Here is a 21739-nt window from a genome sequence, read left to right as displayed (position 1 = left end):
CACATACAGCTCTTCTGGACACCCTTCCATTCACATAAGGGATAAATGGATCAAGATATGCTGTCTCTGAATGTGAGAGTCAAGAAATTAGGAGCTTCATGTAATCATAGAATCACAGAATAGTCTAGTTCCAACCTCCCTGCCATAGGCATGAACAGCTTCTACTAGACCAGGTTGCTCAAAGCCTCATCCAGCCTGGCCTTAAACACTGCCAGGGATGGAGCATCCACAGCCTCTCTGGGCAACCTGTTCCAGGGCCTCCCCACCCTCACAGTAGTGAGAGTGGTGCTTATGCCTTTGAAAGGAGTAAAAACATGTTCCCCTATTTAAGAACTATTTTTATATAAGGCCAAAGTAACTGAGCAAGTATTTCAGTATTATGCACAATTTTAAAAGAAAAATTAGCTCATCCATCCAATTCAGTACAAAATCAGAGAGATAGGTGGAATAATGCTCTCCTGCAATTTAAGGTGCAATAGAATTTTGTACAAAAGTGGTTTATCCTCACTTTTATAGAAAGCACTTTGTCTACAAACAAAATTTCCTACTATAATCAGAACAATTCAAGCCACCATAGTCACTTAAAACACTCGGATCAGCCCTTTCTTCCCTAATGAAAGTGATAAATTGACAGATTCATGTGCACACTGTCAAGTTTATTTCCAAGTAGCAATGACAGTTTCTTCATATTTATAAGCCCTACAGATTCTTCTTTTTCAAGTTGATGCAGTGATGCTGGGCGTGAATGCAGTTCCTAGTTTGAATGCCAACAGCAGCAATGCAGCCATGCATTTTGTATATGTTTATTCTTTGTCTGAGTAAAAATATAGTAGTTACTTTGACTCCTAAGAAGTAACCATCAGTAGCCTACCTACACAGATGTTTATCTGTATACAATAAAGTTTGAATATCCTTAGTAATTTAGGTATCATGTGTACACACATACATACAATCCATTTATGCAATATACATAAGAATAACGTAACGTATATGAGGCACTGAACATACATCATCATCTCTTGTGCTATGCAGAGTTCAAATGTCTGTACCCTCAGTTGCAAAGTACCATTAATACAAGTAACATTATTCCACTACTGATGTGGCAGAGGGTCATCAATGCCACTTGGCGTCTACCCAGTAACCAGAACTTTTCTTACTTGAGTAAACATATTCCTTCTCCCTCAAGACTAAAATCTCCTCTGTTCCCTTTTAGTGTTAAAGGAATAAAGTCATTTTTTTTTTAATATCATTGATTAAAGGAAAAGGTAACTTCTTTGCTGGCATCTTTAAAGCGCAATCTCTATAATAAAAGTGTTGTAACAGTTCTATATATCAATTAGGTAAGAAAGCAGAAGCTTTTAAAGAGATTCAGTACTTGATTAATTATATTTAACTGAGGCAGCAGTTATTGGTAAACATAAAGTATCCAAAAACAAACCAAATAGTTTTGAAAAGTGAACAGGTGTGATTTTTACTGAATTTTGAAAATATTTGAGAACTGCTATTTTGGGTCAGTTATACCCCCATATTTTCTTATGATAGTTTGATTCCTATGTCCCTAGTTCAAGAGAAGAGCCAAGCAGTAAAGGCAATGGAACAATCAACCTAACTAACAGTTGTCTGTGCAGAGCCAACTTTTCCCTCTCCTGTCTCACCCTGTGCACATGCCAAGTTGGGTGGTGGTGTCATGGGTGGTAGTAGAAGAAATGCAGCCCCAAAAGGAGAGGGGAAAAGGGCCCCTTGCTTTAAAGAGGTGACCTGGAGAAACTGTTCTCAATGGGACAGGTTAACTAGCAACTGTCAAAATATCATTTACAAGCGACGTAGATTCCTGTTCTCCAAAGAGATGCTGTCAAGTAAAATAGAACTAAAATGTGACAGGCTTGATATTATTGTAGCTAAGCGATCTCTTCCAAATTCTAAATATGCATTTCAGTAATTTGATGTGACATCTTTGTAGAAAAAGTCCAAAAGACTTAATGCTGAAATTTATCTGGGACAGAACTGGGTAAGAGGGGACTGGAGAACATGCTGCAAAATAAGTATGAGTGAGGGAAGTGAGAAACATCTGGAAATGTCAGGCAAGTGAGAATTACAAATGAACAAAGAGATGGACTCATGCATTTGGAGCTCAAGGAGGATGTAAACTGAACATAAACAATACAAAGGTAAAAGACAGGAAAATATGAAAAGAGGGGTAGAAAGATTGGCTTAACGTGGGAAATTAGCCTTTGGGTTTTGAGCCCTTTAGAGAAAGCGTTTTCACTGTTTGAGTGGTTTTCTGCAGCCATGAGGTCTAGCTCAGTGATCCCAAACTGAGCTTCTGAGTCAACGATCATTTGTAAGACTGTAGTAAACAATCTGCACCTTATTCCTAGGACTGGCTGAAACACTGAGGTTAAATTGCCTTGTTAGTGTTTTTAATTAAAAGTTGGAGTTTGTGAGACCATGGTAAAACATGGAAAGCTGGTACTGATCCACTCTCTAGAAAGTTTGGAAGCTACTTGTCCAGAAACTTAAAGGAGGTTTTTCGTTAATGATCGCTCTAGGCCTTTAAATAAAATGTCGGATATCACGAGACTCATCATAACACCAGAGGAGCTGGAAGCGCTGCTCTCTGGGGCATTCTTAGTCCATTGCAGAGCCAGCGTTTGCATGCTACTTTGTTACCAGGCCCAGCTGGGCTGTCGTGTGCCATCCGTTTCCCTCCACCTTCTTTTCTATTTGCAAAGAGATATGCTTCATTACACAACAAATAATAAGCCTTCATAAATTACTGCTAAGCTGCGTGTGTAGTAAACCTAGGAAAGGACAGTGCTATTGTGTCTGCTAGGCAGGAAGAAGGTTTGAAAACTAAGAAAATCCCTCTTCGGAGAGATGCTTTGGTTTCTCAAACGTTACATCTGTCTGTACTGGATGGAACTGATAAAACTGCAGTTAAATGGTGGTGCAACTTCTCCTTTTTCTTTCTTTTTTTCTTCTTCCTCTTCTTTTTTTCTTCTTCCTCTTCTTTTTTTATTTTTATTTCTTTTAGCGTACTTCCACTTACTAATTGTTTGCCAGCAAGTTTTATGTGAATAGGAAGCCTGAAAATAATTCTCATGAGTATTCAATTTGAACATCTGGTATCATCATGAACGTAACTGGTATAATGAGTTTCTCTGCATTGAGCATAGGCTGCATGGTGAAGAAAGGACTTTGAAGAAACTGCACCTGAATAAAGCAGATTTTGTAAAAGAGTGTATCTCCCTCCCAGTGTGTGGGCCCAACTCCCACTAACATTAATGACAATAACCCCTCTACATATAGGATAAATAGTGCTCTTAGAGTTTAAATTGCAGGTACTGAGACATTCAAATGAAGTGTACCTAACATAAAAAAAAATGTTGAAATTGCTTCATTGTTTGGTTACATTATGTCTGAAGGGGAAAGAAGAAACTGTTCATGGCTTGGTTAGCTTCTAATTGCCCCGAATTATTTATTTTTGTACCATTCTAATTCTGTTTTCAGAGTTTATTCAGGCTAGTCAGATAGCTGCTTTTAAGCTTCAACCAAAGGATTTCTTTTTTATAAAGATCCATGTGACATAGTCTATTTTTGCAGAAACATGGGAAAACAATGAAAGAAGCATTTATTAAAGAATGTAGTGTAGGAATAATGTTGCTTTTATCTGCTAATATCAGACATATTTATATGCATCCACATTGACATCCGAGCACCGTTTATGGTGGTGATCAGGTATTTAGTAACTGTCCATAAAGAAAAGAAAGTTCCTCTAGGAACTTGAGGCAATGGATCAAAACCAATTTAGAGTTTGGGGGACTCAGGAACACGACACTATTATAAAGTGGTCTGAGAAGATGCCTCAAAGTGTTCAAGGTTTACCTTAGCCTTACTCTTCCAGTAAGCTTCTTGGAGATATCGTTAAAGAGTTGCTTTCCCAAATGCCTTTGAACTGTGCACAGAGGATGTATGGCTAAAACTTGCTCTCAGAGCTCAGTGTTTATGGTAGGGTTTACAAAAATCAGGTGTGAGACAAGTGGATCTATACCTGGGCAGTTATACATACAACATAGGCTAACAATTTTTCAGTTGTTCAGTGCGTCCCGCCACCTCAGGAGCCATCCAGCAATTTCTGTCTGCAATGAGGGCCATGCTTTCCATCACCTTGCAAACCTTACCGTCCCACCCACCTCAAGGTGTGGGTCCCTCACTAGCATCACCTCACACACCCCTGCCAATGAATGACCATCATGAGATCCTCAGACTGTAGCACAAAATCTAATTTCCTGCTAGTTAAAGCACTAAATAGAGCTTTATAGGGTGAAATGAATGAGGGTGCAGTGGTCCCACCTAGTGTATGAAACTTTTTTCCTTCAAGGTAGCCACAGCCTCAGCATAACCCCTTCCTGACACATGCCAGCACTTACACACCAGTGTATCCTCTCACAGTTTCTCATTCAGTATGAAACTGAGCCCATTACTCACTTTTGCACTCTTTCTCCTAACCCAGTAACTGTTAAAATGCCACTCCCTTTCATGTGCCACCACCAGGAGTCTTTCCACACTTCCTTTTTTCTCCCTGTACATATTGAGCACACATCCAAAATTGTCTGTTGTTCCACTTAGCTCTGCCCTCCTGCATTTATTCTATCAAAATTCATACCCAAACCTTGTGACCTCCTGTTTGACTTCTAGGAGTTCTTTATCTCTCTCTTTGAGCCCTTTCTCAAGGTAACACCCAATGTATCTTCTAACACTGTCCATGCTATACTTCCACTAAGACAATCTTCCTTATGAGTGACAAGTGCCATTGTTGTATAACTTACCCTGTTTTCTACAGCATCAAGAAATAGCTCACTCCCTTCCAGACCTTCCAGAAACATTTTTCCTACCTGATTTTCCCTTGGTTGGACTGACTCACAGTTCACCTATTTGAAAAACAAGCAAGGTAGCTAGAGGCCAGGGATAACTTTCAATGTTTGTATTTATAGTTGTGGACTTTGTGTCCTCTCACATTTGTTCAGTCCCTCAAGCTGAAAATTCTTTGAAGAAGTAGCTGTTGTAAATGCTCTGCAATGGGAGTGATGCCAAAAATTGCCATCACAACAGCCATCATTTTAGCAGTTTTTTGATGCTTTTCTCATTGCTGTTATCAAAAGGAGCATTATATAATTTAAAATCTTATTTTCAAGTCAGAAAATTAGGATAATGGCATTAGTAGAACTCAGATGGCAGGAAGGTTTAGCAATACGTTCTTCATCTTTTTTCATCAGTCTCACTATAGATGCATTGGCTAAAGTTCCAAAATCCTAAGAAATTCTGCTGAAGTCTTTAGACCAAAAATCTGAAGAAAGACGAATAAGCACAGAAGTTTGCAACTTTACGATCCATTTCTATGCAAGTATAGAAGAATCTATAAAAAAAGAATCTATGGAAAAGTCTGCTAGGAGGACCTAAGGGAAGTTTGTGCTCTAGAATTTACAAGTGAATTTTCTGTTACTGTTTTTAGTGTTTGCTCATTTGCTTTTCAGATACTACTTCCAGATTACCTCAGACTCTTGAGATAACCTGCTTATGCATTTTATCTCAGAATGTCCCTAGTTTGTGAATTAGTAGTCTGCCATTAATGGTAATTCTAATGTTATTAGGGCATCATCTAGTGATCATCTAATGAGAAATGCACAGCACAGGTGTGCTTTAATAGAACTGGTAGAAAATTTTTAATTCCCCCTGATAGCCTCAATACATAGATACATCCAGATATGTGGCATGTTCACTTCGTTCCTGGACACTACAACATGATGTGAGTCTAAAATACTTCAGTTACCCTGTATCACTTGTGAAGGCTTACTCTACATTGTCTCCAGTGGGCATTATTATATATTAGTTTAAATGTAGTCAACAGAGCAACAGCTAAAAGTAAAACGTACAGATCAGTACTACTCATAAAGAAAGCATGCTCCTAACTATCCGAGACAGATGCCCTAGAAAAATAAAGTTTGTTTTTCTCTGAGGCATCAGTCAATGAGTTTGTCCTTAGACTTCAGCGGATTTCTGATCAGTCACTTCTTATAAAAAGAGTGTCCTTTCAATTTGGGTCTAGCCTGAGTCCACTGCATTGAATCTATCTTGACACTGAGGCTGTTGCCAAACTGTATATAGAACTTCTGCCTCAGCACAAGGAAATCACACTAACCTTTTAGATGGCCTCAAAATATCAATGTGAAGGCTTCTCCCACTTATATATGTATAATCTTCCTCCAACTGCTCTGAGACTGGCAGGTATCATTTTGCATCCCCCAGTAAAAAGTGCTGTAAAGCGTATATTGAGTTGGTTTCCAGCTGTGTTTGTTTAGGTAGGAATATTTTCTTCTGCTTGCACCACAGGCAGCTATTCAGGATTCTTGACAGAGTTTTATTTTGATATAGCTTTCTTGTATATAGTTCTTCTGTAAATGCTTCCAGCATTTATTGTCTTTTTATACTAAGATACTTTTTATCGTGTCTCAGAGAGGAATTTTGTAGATGAGTAAGTGAACTACCAAACTTAAAATAGCTTGAGAAGTAGCATGGAGATAAGCTGAGTAAGCATTTCGGTGTTTTTTTTCCAACTAAAACTACATTCATCAGCTTTTTTCAATCAGAGCAAAAATTTCTGTAAAAATTTGAAAAATATTTACCTTTTAAAGATGCAGATTCCTTCCCGCCCCCAATTCTCCTCTAATTTTAATTTACTGTTCAATTGAGCATCTTTCTTTGTAGAAAATTAACTACATATTAATACATATAATTATTATAATGAAAATAATTTTAAAATATAATTAGTTTTATATATATTTTTTTTTTTAATCAAAGGGAACATTGGTCTGAATTCAGAATTATTTTAATTTTAATGCACTAAAATGTAAATATCTTAGATTTATAATTATGTTAGGTCAACACAAAGAACATTTCTGATTTTGTTTGAAACAGTTACCCAGTGTTGAATGAGCTGTAGCCCTTGGGGTCCACTCAATATCTGTCTCTGACTTATTTTCCTTTTCTGCTAACCACTCTGCACATGTTAAGAACCAGCTATTTGCAGCTTTAAATTAAACAGCAAAGGAACTGTGTACATTTAATGTTGTATCATTTTGGACTCTTATCTATAATTAATTCACTTAAAAGCCTGTGACAATCTAATATGCTGTTGCACTGCTGCTATGTATGGTGTATTGCATCCTCCTTATTTAAGGACATATTTCTACAATGTACTCTGGCTTTAATTGTTTACTATGAGTGGCTAGGAAGATCACAAGAGTGTATAAGAATGTTGATGAGAAATTGTACACCTCTGGGAATCCTGACTAATATTACAAACTTGTCTCTGCTGTGTTCTTATTCTCTCACTTTAGGTTGTTTGAGATATTTCCATTTTGTCCTAAGACAGAGTGTAACCTCTTCCAAACACAGCCTTTGTCTTCTGGAGTAGAATAACAGGGCACCTGTCCTTGGATGGGACTTCTTGGTTGTAACGTAATGTAAATTACTGTCATATAGGATTTAAGATGGCATACTAAATAGAATTCTAAAATAATGAAAATATTTAATATTTAAAATAATGGCATTCAGAGGTGCAACTCTTTTTTTTTTAGCAGTAAAAATCTGTATGTGTTTCTGCAGAAAAAAATGGGCAGTTACCTTCACTATTCATATATGCTGTGACCTGTTCTATTTGGATGTGTTATTTTTTGAAACACAAACAGGTTTATCACATACTGGTTACTTACTTTTGCAATATGTTGTAGCCCTTTCCATCCTTCCTGATTTACTGTCCTTGTAGAAAACTTCTTGTGCTGTTCCTAGCCCTGCACAATAGCGTGAACACACCTAGGAGGCCAAAAAGGAGTTCTCTAACTGAGCTATAGTGTGACCCAGAAAATATGCAACAGCAGCTGTGTAGGTAGGGCAGCCTGAATTTCGAGTGTATATTGGTCCTAAACCACATTTTAGTGAGGATAGCGATTAACATGTACACAGGCTTTACACTCAGGAGTTTGTTAAAAACTGGATTAGGTAATGGAGAGCAGATGAATTACTGCTCCTGATCTGATGAAAGAGGTCCCTGTCCATGGCAAGAGGCTTGGACTAAATGATCTTTAAAGGTCCCTTCCAACCCAAATTATTTCATCTTGACTTGAGTTTTTGTGTTTATTTCTTTGACCTCTTTTTTTTTTTTTTTAATCTGCTTTCTTTTATAGTAGCTTGTAGACTTTTACCAAGAAAAAAAATGGTTAAAAAGGATTTCATCCTCTTATTTGGCCGTTGGACTAATCATTTCAGTTTCTTGAGGGTAATTTTTGTCATGGAAGGATGATTACATGCTTTTCGGAACAATTTAATTTGATGTAACAATACTGTAGCTGTTGCTAAGTCTTCCAGAGAGATTATGTAAAATATTTATCCAAATTAAGTGCAAAAACCAATCCATGTCTGTATTTGAATAGGCGCTAACTATACTTTGTTTTAGATAATGCATTTGTACTATTTTAAAATGAATAAAAATTACCTGAGAAAAAGGTAGATTTGTCCTACCAAGGATGAAATGTTTTTGTTGGTAACGAAATATTGTGACATTCTATCTAAGTGCTGATATAATTTCACAAACATTTTGAATGATGTTATCCTGGGGAACAGGGAACTCTTTTATCTGTGGAAGTCTAGGCAAGAGAGGCCTAACATTAAATGGAGTTAATATACAATTTCCTGTAATTTAGAATTTAACGATATTGCTATTGTAGGTGGGTAAGAAAGAATTCTGTGGTACCAAGCCTGAAATTGTTTAATCAGGAATGTAAATCATTTATGTGTTTCAGTTACCAAATATTGATAGAATAGGCTATGGTAGATAGTTGTTTTTTAATTACAGCTGCTCTATAATGCTGTTGTGTTACCGGGTTCCAAAAAGGAAAATAGTACAGTATGTCGCTTTGCTATGCCAAATGACCACTACTTCTGCCAAGTATAAATATTACCAGAAATGGGTTCTTCTATAGGATGATAACCACATCCCTAAAGTAATGAATGCCATGCTTCCCTATATGTATTTATGTTTGGATAATTTATTTAAATAATGTTCCTAGTACATGCTTTATAGCCTTCTGCCTTTTGCTACACAAATTTTAGCTTATATTGCAGACTGTGCAAGTCATTTGGCAAATGTAATTTCCATCCCTGCATACTAATCGATTTCTTCACAAACACCTGCTATCAGTTATGATAATAAAAATGCCATTCTAAATTGAAAAGGGGCCAAATGGAGCTTCCTAAGGAAATGACTTAAGTATCTTTCAATGCCTTTAATGTAGTAATGTTCTAGTAGTGCCAGCACTTTTTTTGAGCATTTGCATTTTATATAATTTTACTCTATTACATAATTTTTCTGTCTAAATGGCTCCTCATAACCATTGCTACAAAGTAGTTCATAGTAAGATTGGAGAGGAATTTCTGTGTTTCCTCTCTCATGGGACTAAATCCAGCAACTTTATGTAGTCAAAATTCCTTAACACAGATCTGATTGGAACATTTGGCTGCTACACTAATATACGTACTAAATGGCTGTATCGGTTCCTATAACATCACTGGGAAAATGCTGTAAAGTTGGTGGAATCTTTGCCCTTGGACTGCACGCCAGTTTCTTCCTAAAATATAAGCGTAAATTGAGCAGCCAGATTGCAAGTAGCGTTTGAATTATCCAGGGTCACTTTATGGGTCCTTCCATTCTGTGAAATAACTTCCCAACAACAGTGTTTGCCAGAACCCAATAATTTTCAGCTCTGCTGGGTCTTGTCTCAGCTCTGAAATGTCTGACTGGCTTTTTGGCTGTATTGTCATCTCCCCTGACAATGTCCTCTGCCTTATTTGTAAGGAAACAATCCATTTTACTGATTCCTTCACATTTTCATTTTCTCTTAGCTCTAGCTGCCCAAGCATATGCGCTGAAGGAAGAGAATGATAGTCTTCGATGGCAGCTGGATGCTTATAGGAATGAAGTGGAACTCCTGAAACAGGAGAAAGGACAGCTGTTTCGGACAGAAGAAAGCCTTACAAAGGACCAGCAGCTGCAGTTCCTACAGCAGACAATGCAAGGCATGCAGCAGGTATTACTAAGGAAGAAAAGACTGGTCTTCTTTAGGAAGGATGGATTTTAGCTGGAAGACAGGGGAGGAGGAATTGGGGACATACTTAGAGGTAGTTATAAACTGTAAACTGTTCTTTTAAAAGAACTCCTTATGTATGTTCTAGTTAGGAGCAAATTACTTCAGTACATCCTCTATTGCTCTCCTCACTTAATTCAATTGAGCCTGATTCTGCAGAAAGTTTCAAGAAAGTTTGTCCATTATAGCACAGACAACATTCTGTGGTGTCTTCATTTGCATTCATCTGCATCTTTAAATGCATCTCTGCTTCTCAGTTTTGCCTTTTTTTCTGCTCTTGTTTGAGGGTGACTGAGGCATCTCCAGCTTGTCCAGGCTAGCCTCCTGCTAGCTTACAAGTGGATAGCAACATCAGTCTTATCTCCTGAGCTTTTATCATTTATGCTGTCCAATGGCTGTAACCTTTTCATTCACCCGTTTTTTAAAGGGGGTTAGTGCAGCAACAAAGCATTTTCTCTGACACCAATCAGTGGGAAACTGCAGTGTGTCCCTCCAGAGGGAGGCATTTACCGTAAGCATTCTCCCTTGTTTGTTAGTTGCTGCTGATATTGTGCTGGGCATGTCTTGGCAAGCACATCAGACTGTTTCCAATGCTTCATCTGACACATCCACTAACACATAAGCACCCCTCATTCAACATGCATGTATATAACGTCTTTCCTTCCCAGCCTTTTGTAGTCAGCTGATACATGACAGAATGCCAGGGCAGTGGCTCAACACGACACTGGATTGGGTTCTGAGCTAGAATTGAACTTCTCAAGATGTCACTGCAGAGATTCCTTCCTCTGTGTTCTGAAGCATGTGCTCCTTTATCACTCCTGGTTATTAGATTCCAGAAGGGGACAAGTTATACCCACTTCCAGATTGTACTAAGCTGCTCTGTTATGATAAAAACCGGGAGACATTCACTTACATATGAGCTGCCTCATTGGGTTAGGAATTGCATGGCTACCACAGTACCCATCAGATCCAACAAGTCTGCAAATTCTGCCTAACACCAAATAACAGAGCACAAGACAAAACTACACGTGTTCATATGAGGATAAGCACCTTTAAGTATGCAGAGGTTTATAAAATTTGGGTGATTTACGGTATAGTGTGATAATTCTGAACAAAATATTTGAAAAATAGAAAATAAGTTATTGATAATTCAGGAATAAAATCTTTCCTGAACTTAGCAATGAAGTAATTAATCAGAAATACTTCAGGTTTCAGTATACTTTAGATATGCTTGAGGTCTGTTCATGATCTTATCCTTATATAAATGGATACTTAAATATCACTGGCTTCATTAAATTTAACTGCATATATAAATATTGTGCTAAATTTCAGCCTGGTGCTAATTCTCCATTAAAATTAGTGAAAAGTGGGCACAAAATACTACTAAATCAAAACACTAGAGCTCTAACCCTCATTTTGTGTTATTATAATTTCCTACCTGGGGGCTGGATGAAGGATAATCAAGTCTGTAGAATACAAATAGATTTCTATTGAACTTCAAGCAAATGTTAATAATGCAAGTCAATAACAGAGCTAGCAGTGGACACTATGGTCCCTATTCCTCTGAGAGTTACTATGTTCATGACAATTTTGCTGTGAGGTTCTGAATTTTTCTAGTTTGCCGTCTCAGGGTCAGACCTACTAACTCCCAATGGGATATAATTAGAGATGGCCCAAGGAGCTGGAGAAGACATTGCAGATAATCCAGTCTGACAATATGCTGAGGAGGGCAGCAACACAGGAGCACAGGAGGTGGAGTTCAGAATATTTGGTGGGAAATTATCAGTCAATTAAACAGCTGGATGATGGTTTTGGATTTCAGTGATTAGCCATAATCATGACATCCCATAACCTTTGTGCTTTTCATGCAGTTGATGCATGAATATTTAGAAAAACCTCTTTGATTTAGGTAGACTCTTTTATTCCAGCTTCATTTTGTAAATGTTGAGAGATTACAACCTTAGCTGAAATCCATCACTACAGCAGGTACTCAGCATCTACAGAATTCAGTCTATGAAATATTAAACATATATCAGGACTTGAGTAGTAATAATTTAACAAGAAGACCTATATTCTCTTTTATCCTTTTGTATATATTAAAATTAATTTCAAACAAAGTAAACTAAATGTCATTGAATTCCTGAACCCTGCATATATGTCAGCTTTAAAATATGTATTCTTCCTCCTTCTTTCCTCTTTATTCTCCCTCACTTTTTTGTACACCTCTTCTTGTTCTGACTTTGAAATCTAGAGAAAAAGTGGATGCATTTTCAAAAACAAGAAATTTTTTTGTAAACATATTTGGTGCCAAACAGTAGCAAATAACACAACATCAGTGTGGTTTTAATGTACTTCTACCATCTAGATATTCTTTCACACATTTGCAGGACTGATGAAATGAATGTTTATTTTCTTTTCCATCACTCCTACCAATCCAAAGTAGCATCAGCAAAATCACACAGATTTTTCTTATGGAGTATACTTTATGGGCAGTAATAGCAACTTGCTTATTTATTGTCTAAAAAAGAAAATTCTTTGGACTAATGACATTGAACTTATGGGGGTTTTAGTCAACTTCCTCCATAAAGCTGTGTCACAGTTTAATTTCATACCCACTGTGAGATCTCAAACAAATGGAAATAATGTCTTGTATCCATGGTAACAAATGAGATACACTTTACCTGATTTTGAGATGGAAATTGAATTAACTTGTCACTGCTGCATAGGTGGTATTGCCTTCAATTTATTTCTGTATGAGAACACACATACCAAGCAGATCACTTTTTGAATGGCTATGTCTTTCCAGCAGTGTTCAGTATCCCTTAACAATGTCTGCGGTCACAAGGAAGGATGTTTTAGTTGTAACTATTTTTACAATACTTCACAGCACAGCTATAAGGAATTTTTAAATCTTGTCTTTCTTTCTGGAATGTTTTACCAGGTACATAGGTACATGACTATAGGTAATGCAGAAAATACCACCTGAGAGTGCTTAACACTTGCCATTCTAAGACTCAGTTTTCAGTGTGTATGTAATTTCTCCAAATTTTAACCATTTGGGTTAGCATATTCGAATGGATTAGCAAGCAGAACTCTTTTGAAAAAAGTCTCATCAAAATGTTTCAGGCATTCCAAGAACAAAGCATGAAAACTGCTTTTCTTCTTTGTTGTCCACTAAGGAAAATTCTTGAGGAAATGCACTTGCCACCTTCATGCTTTGAAACAAAACAACAGAGTTTGACAGTGAGTCTCTATTGGATTAATGATGTGGTTTCCATATATTTTATAAAATCTGTCTGAAATCTATAATGTTAACAAGCTTTGAAAAATGGTAGCTTGCCACATAGGAGATAGCACCATTAGCATATGTCCAAGTAAGTTTTAGATATTTACTGGTCTTCTGGAGTTGTTCACAGCACAGCCATTCACGGTATATTTTAAACCTCAGGTTCATCCTAAGCCTACAGCACACACCTCCTTTTCTATGGCTCTCTAACTGAATAAGTTAGTTCTACCTTTTCATCATCGTGGAGCCATGCTGGCATAGCTGTACTGATTCCCAAACTGGTTCACTTGCAAATAGACTGGTAATTCTTCATGGTGCTTCATTGCATCATGTAAACATATGATGATGTTCTTTCCCCTCGCAGCTTCCTGAACAGGGTGGGCTAAATTTAAGCTCCTGCAGGCAACGGTGTCATCCAGAAATCCCCATTTAAATCATGTTTCCATGTATGTTTTCTCCAGAAAATGTACAGAAGTGCCTACAGTTCTGCTATTCCACATGCTGGGGTACATCTGGGGCATTCAGGAGGCACCTCATTACCCCCCATCTCCTAAGGGGCCTGATTCATTAGCTGAGCTCAGGTCCATATGCCTAACACACAGGGACAGCAGAAGCTCCTGTTTGTTGGCGGTGATGCATGAAAGACTAGCCATAGGGTTATTGCATGAACAGGGGATGTGCAGGGGTGCCTCTCCTAAAATTAGTGCTCAGGGTGGAAAGCCAGAATAGTAACAGTTATGGGTGATAGGTGTAGGGCTGACATAAAGGCTGATACACAGTTGTGGGTGCTACTGACTGTTAGCTCAGGATGTCTCAGCAGGTAACTGAACATATTCTGGCCCTGTTGATGACCCACATGGGTGTCACTCTGGTGCAGCATGATGAAAGTTCTCTTTTGTCTTGTCTTCCTTTTTTCCCCAAACAATATCAGTTTCACTCAAATAGAAATGCAGATTGTGAACCTGAGCACTCAGAAGCCAGAAATTTCCTGAACTACTGCCAGAGTATTTTGCTTTGAATACCTCAGAGACCCTTCCCCATTCAGTGCTGCAGGCAGAGAGTACACAGTTAATAGTCACCTGTTCAATACCCTCCTGTCTTTGCTGTTCAATATGCAATTCAAGGTCTTAATGCAAAGGCCACACTGCTCCTGACATTTCCTACTTACTGAGGACTAGCTTTTATGGTTTACTAATCATTTAGCATGTAAAATAAATAGCATGTGCATCTGAGACACATACACATTTTTTAAAAGGGCTCTGATAAATGCCAAACGAGTAGCAATCATTTCAGGCTTTCAGTGGACCCTTTGGTCTAAGTGAGATTGCACAAGAGTCATCTCTCAGCTTTTAAAGCAAGATTATATACCTCTCATGTATAGTAACCGTTCTGAGTAGAAAAGCCAGAGGTAGCTAGTGTTGGCTTCGCTGTGCTGTCTTTGAAATGAAGTGGATTTCTACCATTTCCAGCCACTGGAACAGAGCTAGACGATATTGAGAAGTCCTCACTGAGTTAGCAGAACTTTTTTTCTACAAGGTGTTGTTGCTCAGGCCTTCCCACTCCTGTCCTATGGGAGAAGTAGGTTTCTTTCATACATGTAGTGGAAGAACTGACTATTCCCATGATCCACTCTCTTTCAGTGGGAGCAGGGAAGTAAAGCAGGTTTCTGTCCAGGCTTCAACAGCTAGTAGGGCCATTGTGTGACTTTTTTCCACATCATTCTTCTAAGCAATCAACCACCAATTCCAGCAAGCCTCCGCTAGCATTTTGCTCTGCAGGTCTCAGATCGTTTACAGATGTTGGTAACTGTCACAGCCATTCCCTTCTCTCACATACAAATGTCCTGAACTGTCAAAAGTCACGGAAACATGCCTTTGGCTGAAAATTCTGGCTCAATGTGAATGCTGTGACCATTATAACAATCACTTACATTTGAATATACAGGTTCTAGTAGGAGTTTAGCACTAAAATTAGCATCATTGTTGAATAGATGGAGCATGTTATGGCTATATTTATTAATATAGCCTAAATGCAGAGGAGATTTCTAGTCTGTTTTTAGCCCCGACCTTTTGCTTACCAAACATCTATTCAGCACATAATCCACTCAGTGTGGTTATGCACAACTCTAAACAGATTCTTCTCAAAATATAGTATTAAAGTCAAGAGTAAATAAAAGAGATAAAAACCATTATCCCTTGTATTTGTGTTTCACCTGCTGAATAAACAGAACAGAATAATTAAGTTGGAAATGGTTTTTATTACTACTCCTGCTGTATGTATTCCAGTTAGATCTTTCTGTTTTCCTGTAAAAATGGCACTGGAGTAATAAGTTCAATATTTATCAGCAGTCATAAATTTCTAGGGAGCGGAGACAAGTGTGAGGGACTGGACCCAAAGTCCAGATGTTCACTTCTAGGCCTGTCTCTTCTTCTCTCACCTAATGGTTGATATTTGGATGCTGGTTAAGAAAGGTTTGCTCCGAGGACAGAGAAAAATGTTCCCATAAGTATTATATTTGTTCCCTTGTGCTTTCCAGGGCTTTGTACAGTACTGTCCACATTTAAACTTCCAGAAAATGCTCACTCCTTCTGATTATATTAAAAAGGAAAAGAAAAAAAAAGAAAAGAAAAATAAAGAGCATCTGGCTGTTAAATGCTAGTTATTTACCAGGTCTCAGACAAGCCAAATGGGTTCCCTCTGTGTTTAACAACCTTTCCTTATTGAAAGTATTGTCTAATTTCCCACTTCTGCCACCATCACTTCAACAATATTAGGGGAAGTGTAAGTAAGGGTCCACAGATGCTTTAAGCACCATAATCTTGATTGATAGGTGTTCTAGTGGTAAAATGGTGGAGGGTAGCGTCTTTTTGCATAATACCACTGATAAAGCTAAACTGAGATTGGCAGCAAGAACAAACACTTCGGAAAGAAATAATCAGATAAACATATTATTTAAAATACAAAGTAAATCAACTATTATATTCATTAACATGCTTGTGTAGCCTAGTGATAGTAAAGGACAAATCTGCTAAGTTTTACAGTTTAGTTATTTTATATGAGTTTTAAAAGACCCTAAATAACAGTGGCTTGCTGATTACATAGTTTCCAAACGTATCTGATGCTACCATTACTAGGAACTCTGCTTCCACAACTAGGAATTGTGTTTAAGTGGAATTACACTGGGCAAATTGATTCTCTTCCCTAATATCATTCTTCTAATTTAAATGTGTCAGGTCTTTTAATTCTCCTTCAATATAAATAAAATATTTCTTCTTTAATATGAAATCAAAATATGAAAAATCTAATTTGCTCAGTTGCTGCATCATGCTCATTTGCAGTCCATGAGAGAAGAGATGGGATCATACAGTTCAAATGCAATTGCATGGTAAGGAAGTATCCACAATGGACAGGCGCAGGTGAAAGGAAGAGATGAAGTTGTTATGAATGGATGATCAGGTCTTATTTTGACTGTGCATCCTACCAGCTGCCACCTGGTTGCCTCCTAGTACAGATATGAGGGCAGAGGGAATATGACACTCATCTGGGATCAGCCTTCTTCCTCTGGTCAGGATCAGAGTAAACTGTAAGCCCACCTGTCCAGTCACCAATTGCCAGTAAAGTCAAGGACTATGTAATATGCCAATCACCTAATTTAACAAAGGTAGGAGGGAGTTTTATTGGTGAGGAGCAATGGGCTTTGATCAGACTTCTCCCCTTCATAAGTCACCATGAAAATCAAAGACTCTGTAATGTGCTGTAAAAGTCAGATACCAGAGAGGGATCCCTGATGCTAGCATTAACTATCTATTAGTGAACTGCAAGAACTTCATTTCTGAGAGGACGGATAGATTCTCTAAGGTTCTTAAGGACTTGGGTCTTTCCCTCATTTGCTGCAGAAGCCCAAAGCTGGACGAAGAGAACTTGTCCAGGAGGAAGAGATGTACTTAAGATTATTTGGCAAAGGAAAGCTGTAGACTGGCTCTAAAGTCATTGCTTCATCCACGTTCTCCTTTCAACTGCTGTCCTGCTCCTAACGCTGCCTCTTGTAGCTGCTGTGGCTGAATTACTGTGCCTTATAGAAACAAAATAAAAAACAACTTGGGAGCTAGTTTTCTGATATCATTTAGGTGTTCTTTAGAATCACAGAACACAGGTCAGAAGGTACATCTGGAGGTCACATACACCAACCCTCTGCTCAAAACAGGGGCTGTTCTGGAGTTTCTCACTTTTTCTCAGGACCTTGTCCAGCTATGTTCTCAGTACCTCTGAGGATGGAAACTCCACAGCTTCTCTGAGCCCTTGTTCAAGTGTTGGCCACCCTCACTGTGGAATGTTTTCCTTTTATCTAATAGAACTATTCCTTGTTGAATATGTACCCATTCTCCCTCAGCTCTTGTCTAAGAAAAGCCTGAGTCCATCTTCTCTGTAACCTTCCTTTAGGTAGTTTCAGTGTCCATCTATTTGGTTTTTTTTCATTTGGCGTATTTCTTGGGTTCAGTCTTGCCTGCTCCTACTCTGATTGCTGTAAAGCTGTGGGATCTTTGCAGTCAATCTACTAGCAGGGGGTGGGGAGCACAATAGACATCTCCCTTAGGAAGCAGCTTGTCCTGGGTTCAGCAGTAGCAGTCATTTTTCTCCTTCTTAGTATGTGGTACAGTGCCATGTTTTTGATTTTCAGCCTGGGAACAGCACTGATAACTCCGATGTTTTCAGTTGTTGATAAGTAACGGTTACTCCAACCAAGGATTTTCGCAGTCTCATGCTTTGCCAGGGAGGAGGGGAAGCTGGGAGGAAGCAGAGACAGGACACCTGACCCAAACTAGCCAAAGAGGTATTCTGTACCACAGCACGTCATGCCCACTATATAAACTGGGGGCAGTTACCCGGAAGGGCTAGATCACTGCTCGGGTCGGGCTGGGTACCGGTCTGCAGTTGGTGAGTGGCTGTATTCTCTTCCCTTGTTATTTCCCTTATCATTATTACTATTGGTGGCAGCAGCAGTGATTTGTGTTATACCTTGGTTACTGGACTGTTCTTATCTCAACCCGTGGGAGTTACATTCTTTCGATTCTCCTCTGCATCCCTCCAGGAGCGGGGGGAGGAAGGGGAGGAGTGAGTGAGCGGCTGTGTGGTTCTGACAGGCTGGGCTTAAACCACGACACAGCTGCACAGAGCTCTTCAGTAGTGCCCCCGAATGCACTCAGCCATCAGGTGTGTTTCCAGCCCCTTGGCTCCCTCTGGGGTGGTTAATCTGTGGAGCTAATATGTTCAGCATGGTCTTTGCCTCTGGCCAGAGAGGCAGGGAAACTCACTTTGTAGGTGGATGTCCAACAGGCAGGAGCTGGGCTGTTGACCCATGTGCAGCACACGTTCAGTGACTGGGGCAAGGGGGTCAGGGCCAGGACTCTTTAGTCATTGAAACTCCACAATCCACCCAAATAATGCCATCTGTGTAGTTCCAGTGAGACAGGCGGACCCTAAGGTGGGAGCAGTGAGAAGCATTGTGATGTTATAGTTTCTTTTTACATTTTTGAAAAAAATCCATAATCATACTCTTTATTTTAATAATTCCTTGTCATACATTAGGATGGATGGATGTTGCGCTGATGCTGCAACATGGCTAACTTCCTTGAGGGCTCATTTCTAAAGCTTCTTTGACTTGCCTTTCACATTCTCCTGTTTCCTTGGTGATTCGTCTGGCCTCATCAGCGTCTTGTTACTAATGCATATTTGCTCAGCTGGGAAGTCACTTTCTCATTATTTCTCAAGCCTGCCATGTGCTGGCCATTTGTGATATGAAATCTTGTGTGTGTTACAAAAAGAAAAAGACACTCTTCCAGACAGTCTGTGGAAGTACTGGGAGAGGGATTTTTATTCTTATTTTGCGATTAGTTGTGTACCTGAGATTTTATTTTGATTCGTTGTTTCTTTTCCTCCTACCTAAGGAAGATTCCAAAAAGAAATATTTACCATCTTTCTCCTCTGTATTTATGAACAGAATTTTGAAATACTTCTTTTCCTTGATGATTTTTGTCCTTTTCCATTTGGCAAATTCTATGTTCTTTTTCTTTATATAAAGTAAAGTTAAAAGACACACATCAAAGTTTTACTTTACAGAAAAGAAGATAATAAAACCTCAGAAACTGCTAGCATAAGTGAGTGTTTTAATTTTCCGGTGAACTCTGCAGTCCTTTAAATGTTTGTGGTTTCATATTTTTTAGATCTCTGATTCTAGTGTAGTTTAAGGGAAAGGGCTACACTTCTGCGCGAGTGAGAACTGCTTCCCAGCGTTACTGTTTGGTGTGCAAGCCTTCGTTTAATTTGGACTGAAAATGGTGGCCTTATTTGAGATACAACCTGCTTATTTGAGGCACATTCTGCCTTCATTTTAGGCACCTAGTGAATCACATCTTCCCATTTTTCCTGTATAGGGATATATTTCCTATAGGTATTAAGTAGAGAGTAATATGCTGCCCCAAAACATTATACGGATAGTAAGATTCAGTTTGCCTGAGTTCGCTAAGACAGCCATTAACTGAGTTGGCTCAGTTAGGCTGTGCAAGACCATCCCTCTGTGACTGAAACGCACAATTCAGACAGGTTTGCCCCAGATCTTTTCTGGACACTCTGCAGATACTCCAGAAATGGGAGAGGGAGTCTGTGCCTGCTTCCCACGGCTGAACAGGCTGGGTTTGCTGAAACTGCCTCCACAGCCTGTGACAAATATCAGTGCTCCCACCTCAGAGGTGTTCTTTTGTTTGCCCTTCTTTACTTCCCTTTCCTTAGGTCTTTGTACCTTTTCATACTTCGTTTCAAGCAGCTGTAGAGAAAACCATAGCCAAAATAGCAAGAGCAGAACCAATCTATAGTATAATGGCTAAACTTGTGGCAAATGCTGGCTTTCCTTTTTCATTATTCTGTCAGCTTTACACTATCTTAAGTACAGCCCCAGGCCCCATGGTCTCTTCTGATCTGCCTCTCTTTTCTTAGCATGATAAGTTGATGGTTTCATGCTGGAAACCACACTTTCCTTCTGAGACCCTTCTCCGTCCTGCTAGGCTCAGTGGGAGACCACATTTCTAGATATGTCCATAATTTATGTTTAAATGTATACATGTAACACTGCCTTTTGGGGAGTGATGAAGAACTGTGAGCAGGGAGGAGGAGAGGAAGGAGAAGGAATATTTCATGGCTGCACAGTGGTATACAACAGCAAGCTATTACTTTCCCTTTAGGGCTTCTCATATATTTCGAGCACTGCGTGTTGTTCGGTTGTTAGCATTCTTGGCCACACTGGCACCACATTGTACAGTCTGAGTAATTCAGCTGGCTTCAATAATGCCATCTATATTTAATGTTTCAGAAGCCGTGAAGATTGGTTTAAGATGGTAATTTTCTGTCTGCATTTTTGAGATCTACGCAATATGGGTGGTACTGAACTGTCTCTGACAGAGATCCAGCATTGGAGGTGGGAATGTGTAAAAAACCCAACAAAATAAAACACACACACACACTTCCCCCATATAAAGAAATTAGCTACCCATTTATGTACAGGGAGGATTTCATCCTCATGAATGGAGGAAGCTTAACACTGGAGAGCGATATTTACTATTTCTATTCAGAGCTGCTCCAGAGCTGCCATGGGAAAGACAATCTGTCTTGCTTTTTTCTTCCTTTGTCTTAAATACATTGACTGATGTCTGGAGAGACAACATGTAGGGGTTTTTATGTCCTTTTCTCTCTCTGCTCTGGAAATTACTGTAAGAGGATATCAGTGATGTCTGACCTGGACTTACTTCCTGGCTTCACCTCTTAGGGTAAACCACGGTGACAAATGTTTTTGGCCGCATGAAGATCAGCTGAACTTCCAGACTGGTGCTGGTGAAGCTCTAGACTGTGCAGGTGTTCCCTGTCAAGGATCCTCAGAGCTGCAGTGAGCACCATAAAATGCTTTTCTGCTTCCTGGAACTGGGATTTTCACTCAGGGATAAGGCCATTGTATAATTTACAGGAGATCCTCTGGGACCCAAAGAACTACACACCGAGGACCCCTGGAAGAGACAGAAGAATGAGCCAGGCATTTGCTGGCTGTATAACTGAGAAGTTCCTTTTGGGGAAGTGGGGAGCTGCTGTCTGAATGCCACGGCTGTCCCACGAAGCTAGGGACATCAGGGCTTAAAGGAAATGACCAGAGAGATGAGACAAGATTGAAGGAAGGGACACTTTGATAGCTTTGTTGGCAGTAGCTGTGAGA

At 39.1% G+C, this 21739-nt stretch overlaps 1 protein-coding gene across 8 annotated transcripts in view; it reads left to right on the top strand.

Moving 5' to 3' along the window:
- ENOX1 (ecto-NOX disulfide-thiol exchanger 1) overlaps positions 1-21739 on the top strand; it is a 371690-nt gene that overhangs the window by 316948 nt on the left and 33003 nt on the right. For all 8 annotated transcript variants that reach the window (XM_057409723.1, XM_057409722.1, XM_057409716.1 and 5 more), the window contains exon 12: positions 9958-10142. In XM_057409723.1, coding sequence (XP_057265706.1) covers positions 9958-10142 — 185 coding nt within the window. The remainder of the gene's footprint in view (positions 1-9957; positions 10143-21739) is intronic.

The sequence above is a fragment of the Pezoporus wallicus genome, unplaced genomic scaffold, assembly GCF_028554395.1.
Source record: "Pezoporus wallicus isolate ANWC-B61680 ecotype Strahan unplaced genomic scaffold, APGP_CSIRO_Pwel_v1 contig_2543, whole genome shotgun sequence".
In the NCBI taxonomy this organism is placed as follows: domain Eukaryota; kingdom Metazoa; phylum Chordata; class Aves; order Psittaciformes; family Psittacidae; genus Pezoporus; species Pezoporus wallicus.
Note: the sequence above shows the minus strand (reverse complement) of the source record. Positions and strands in the feature narration are given on the sequence as shown.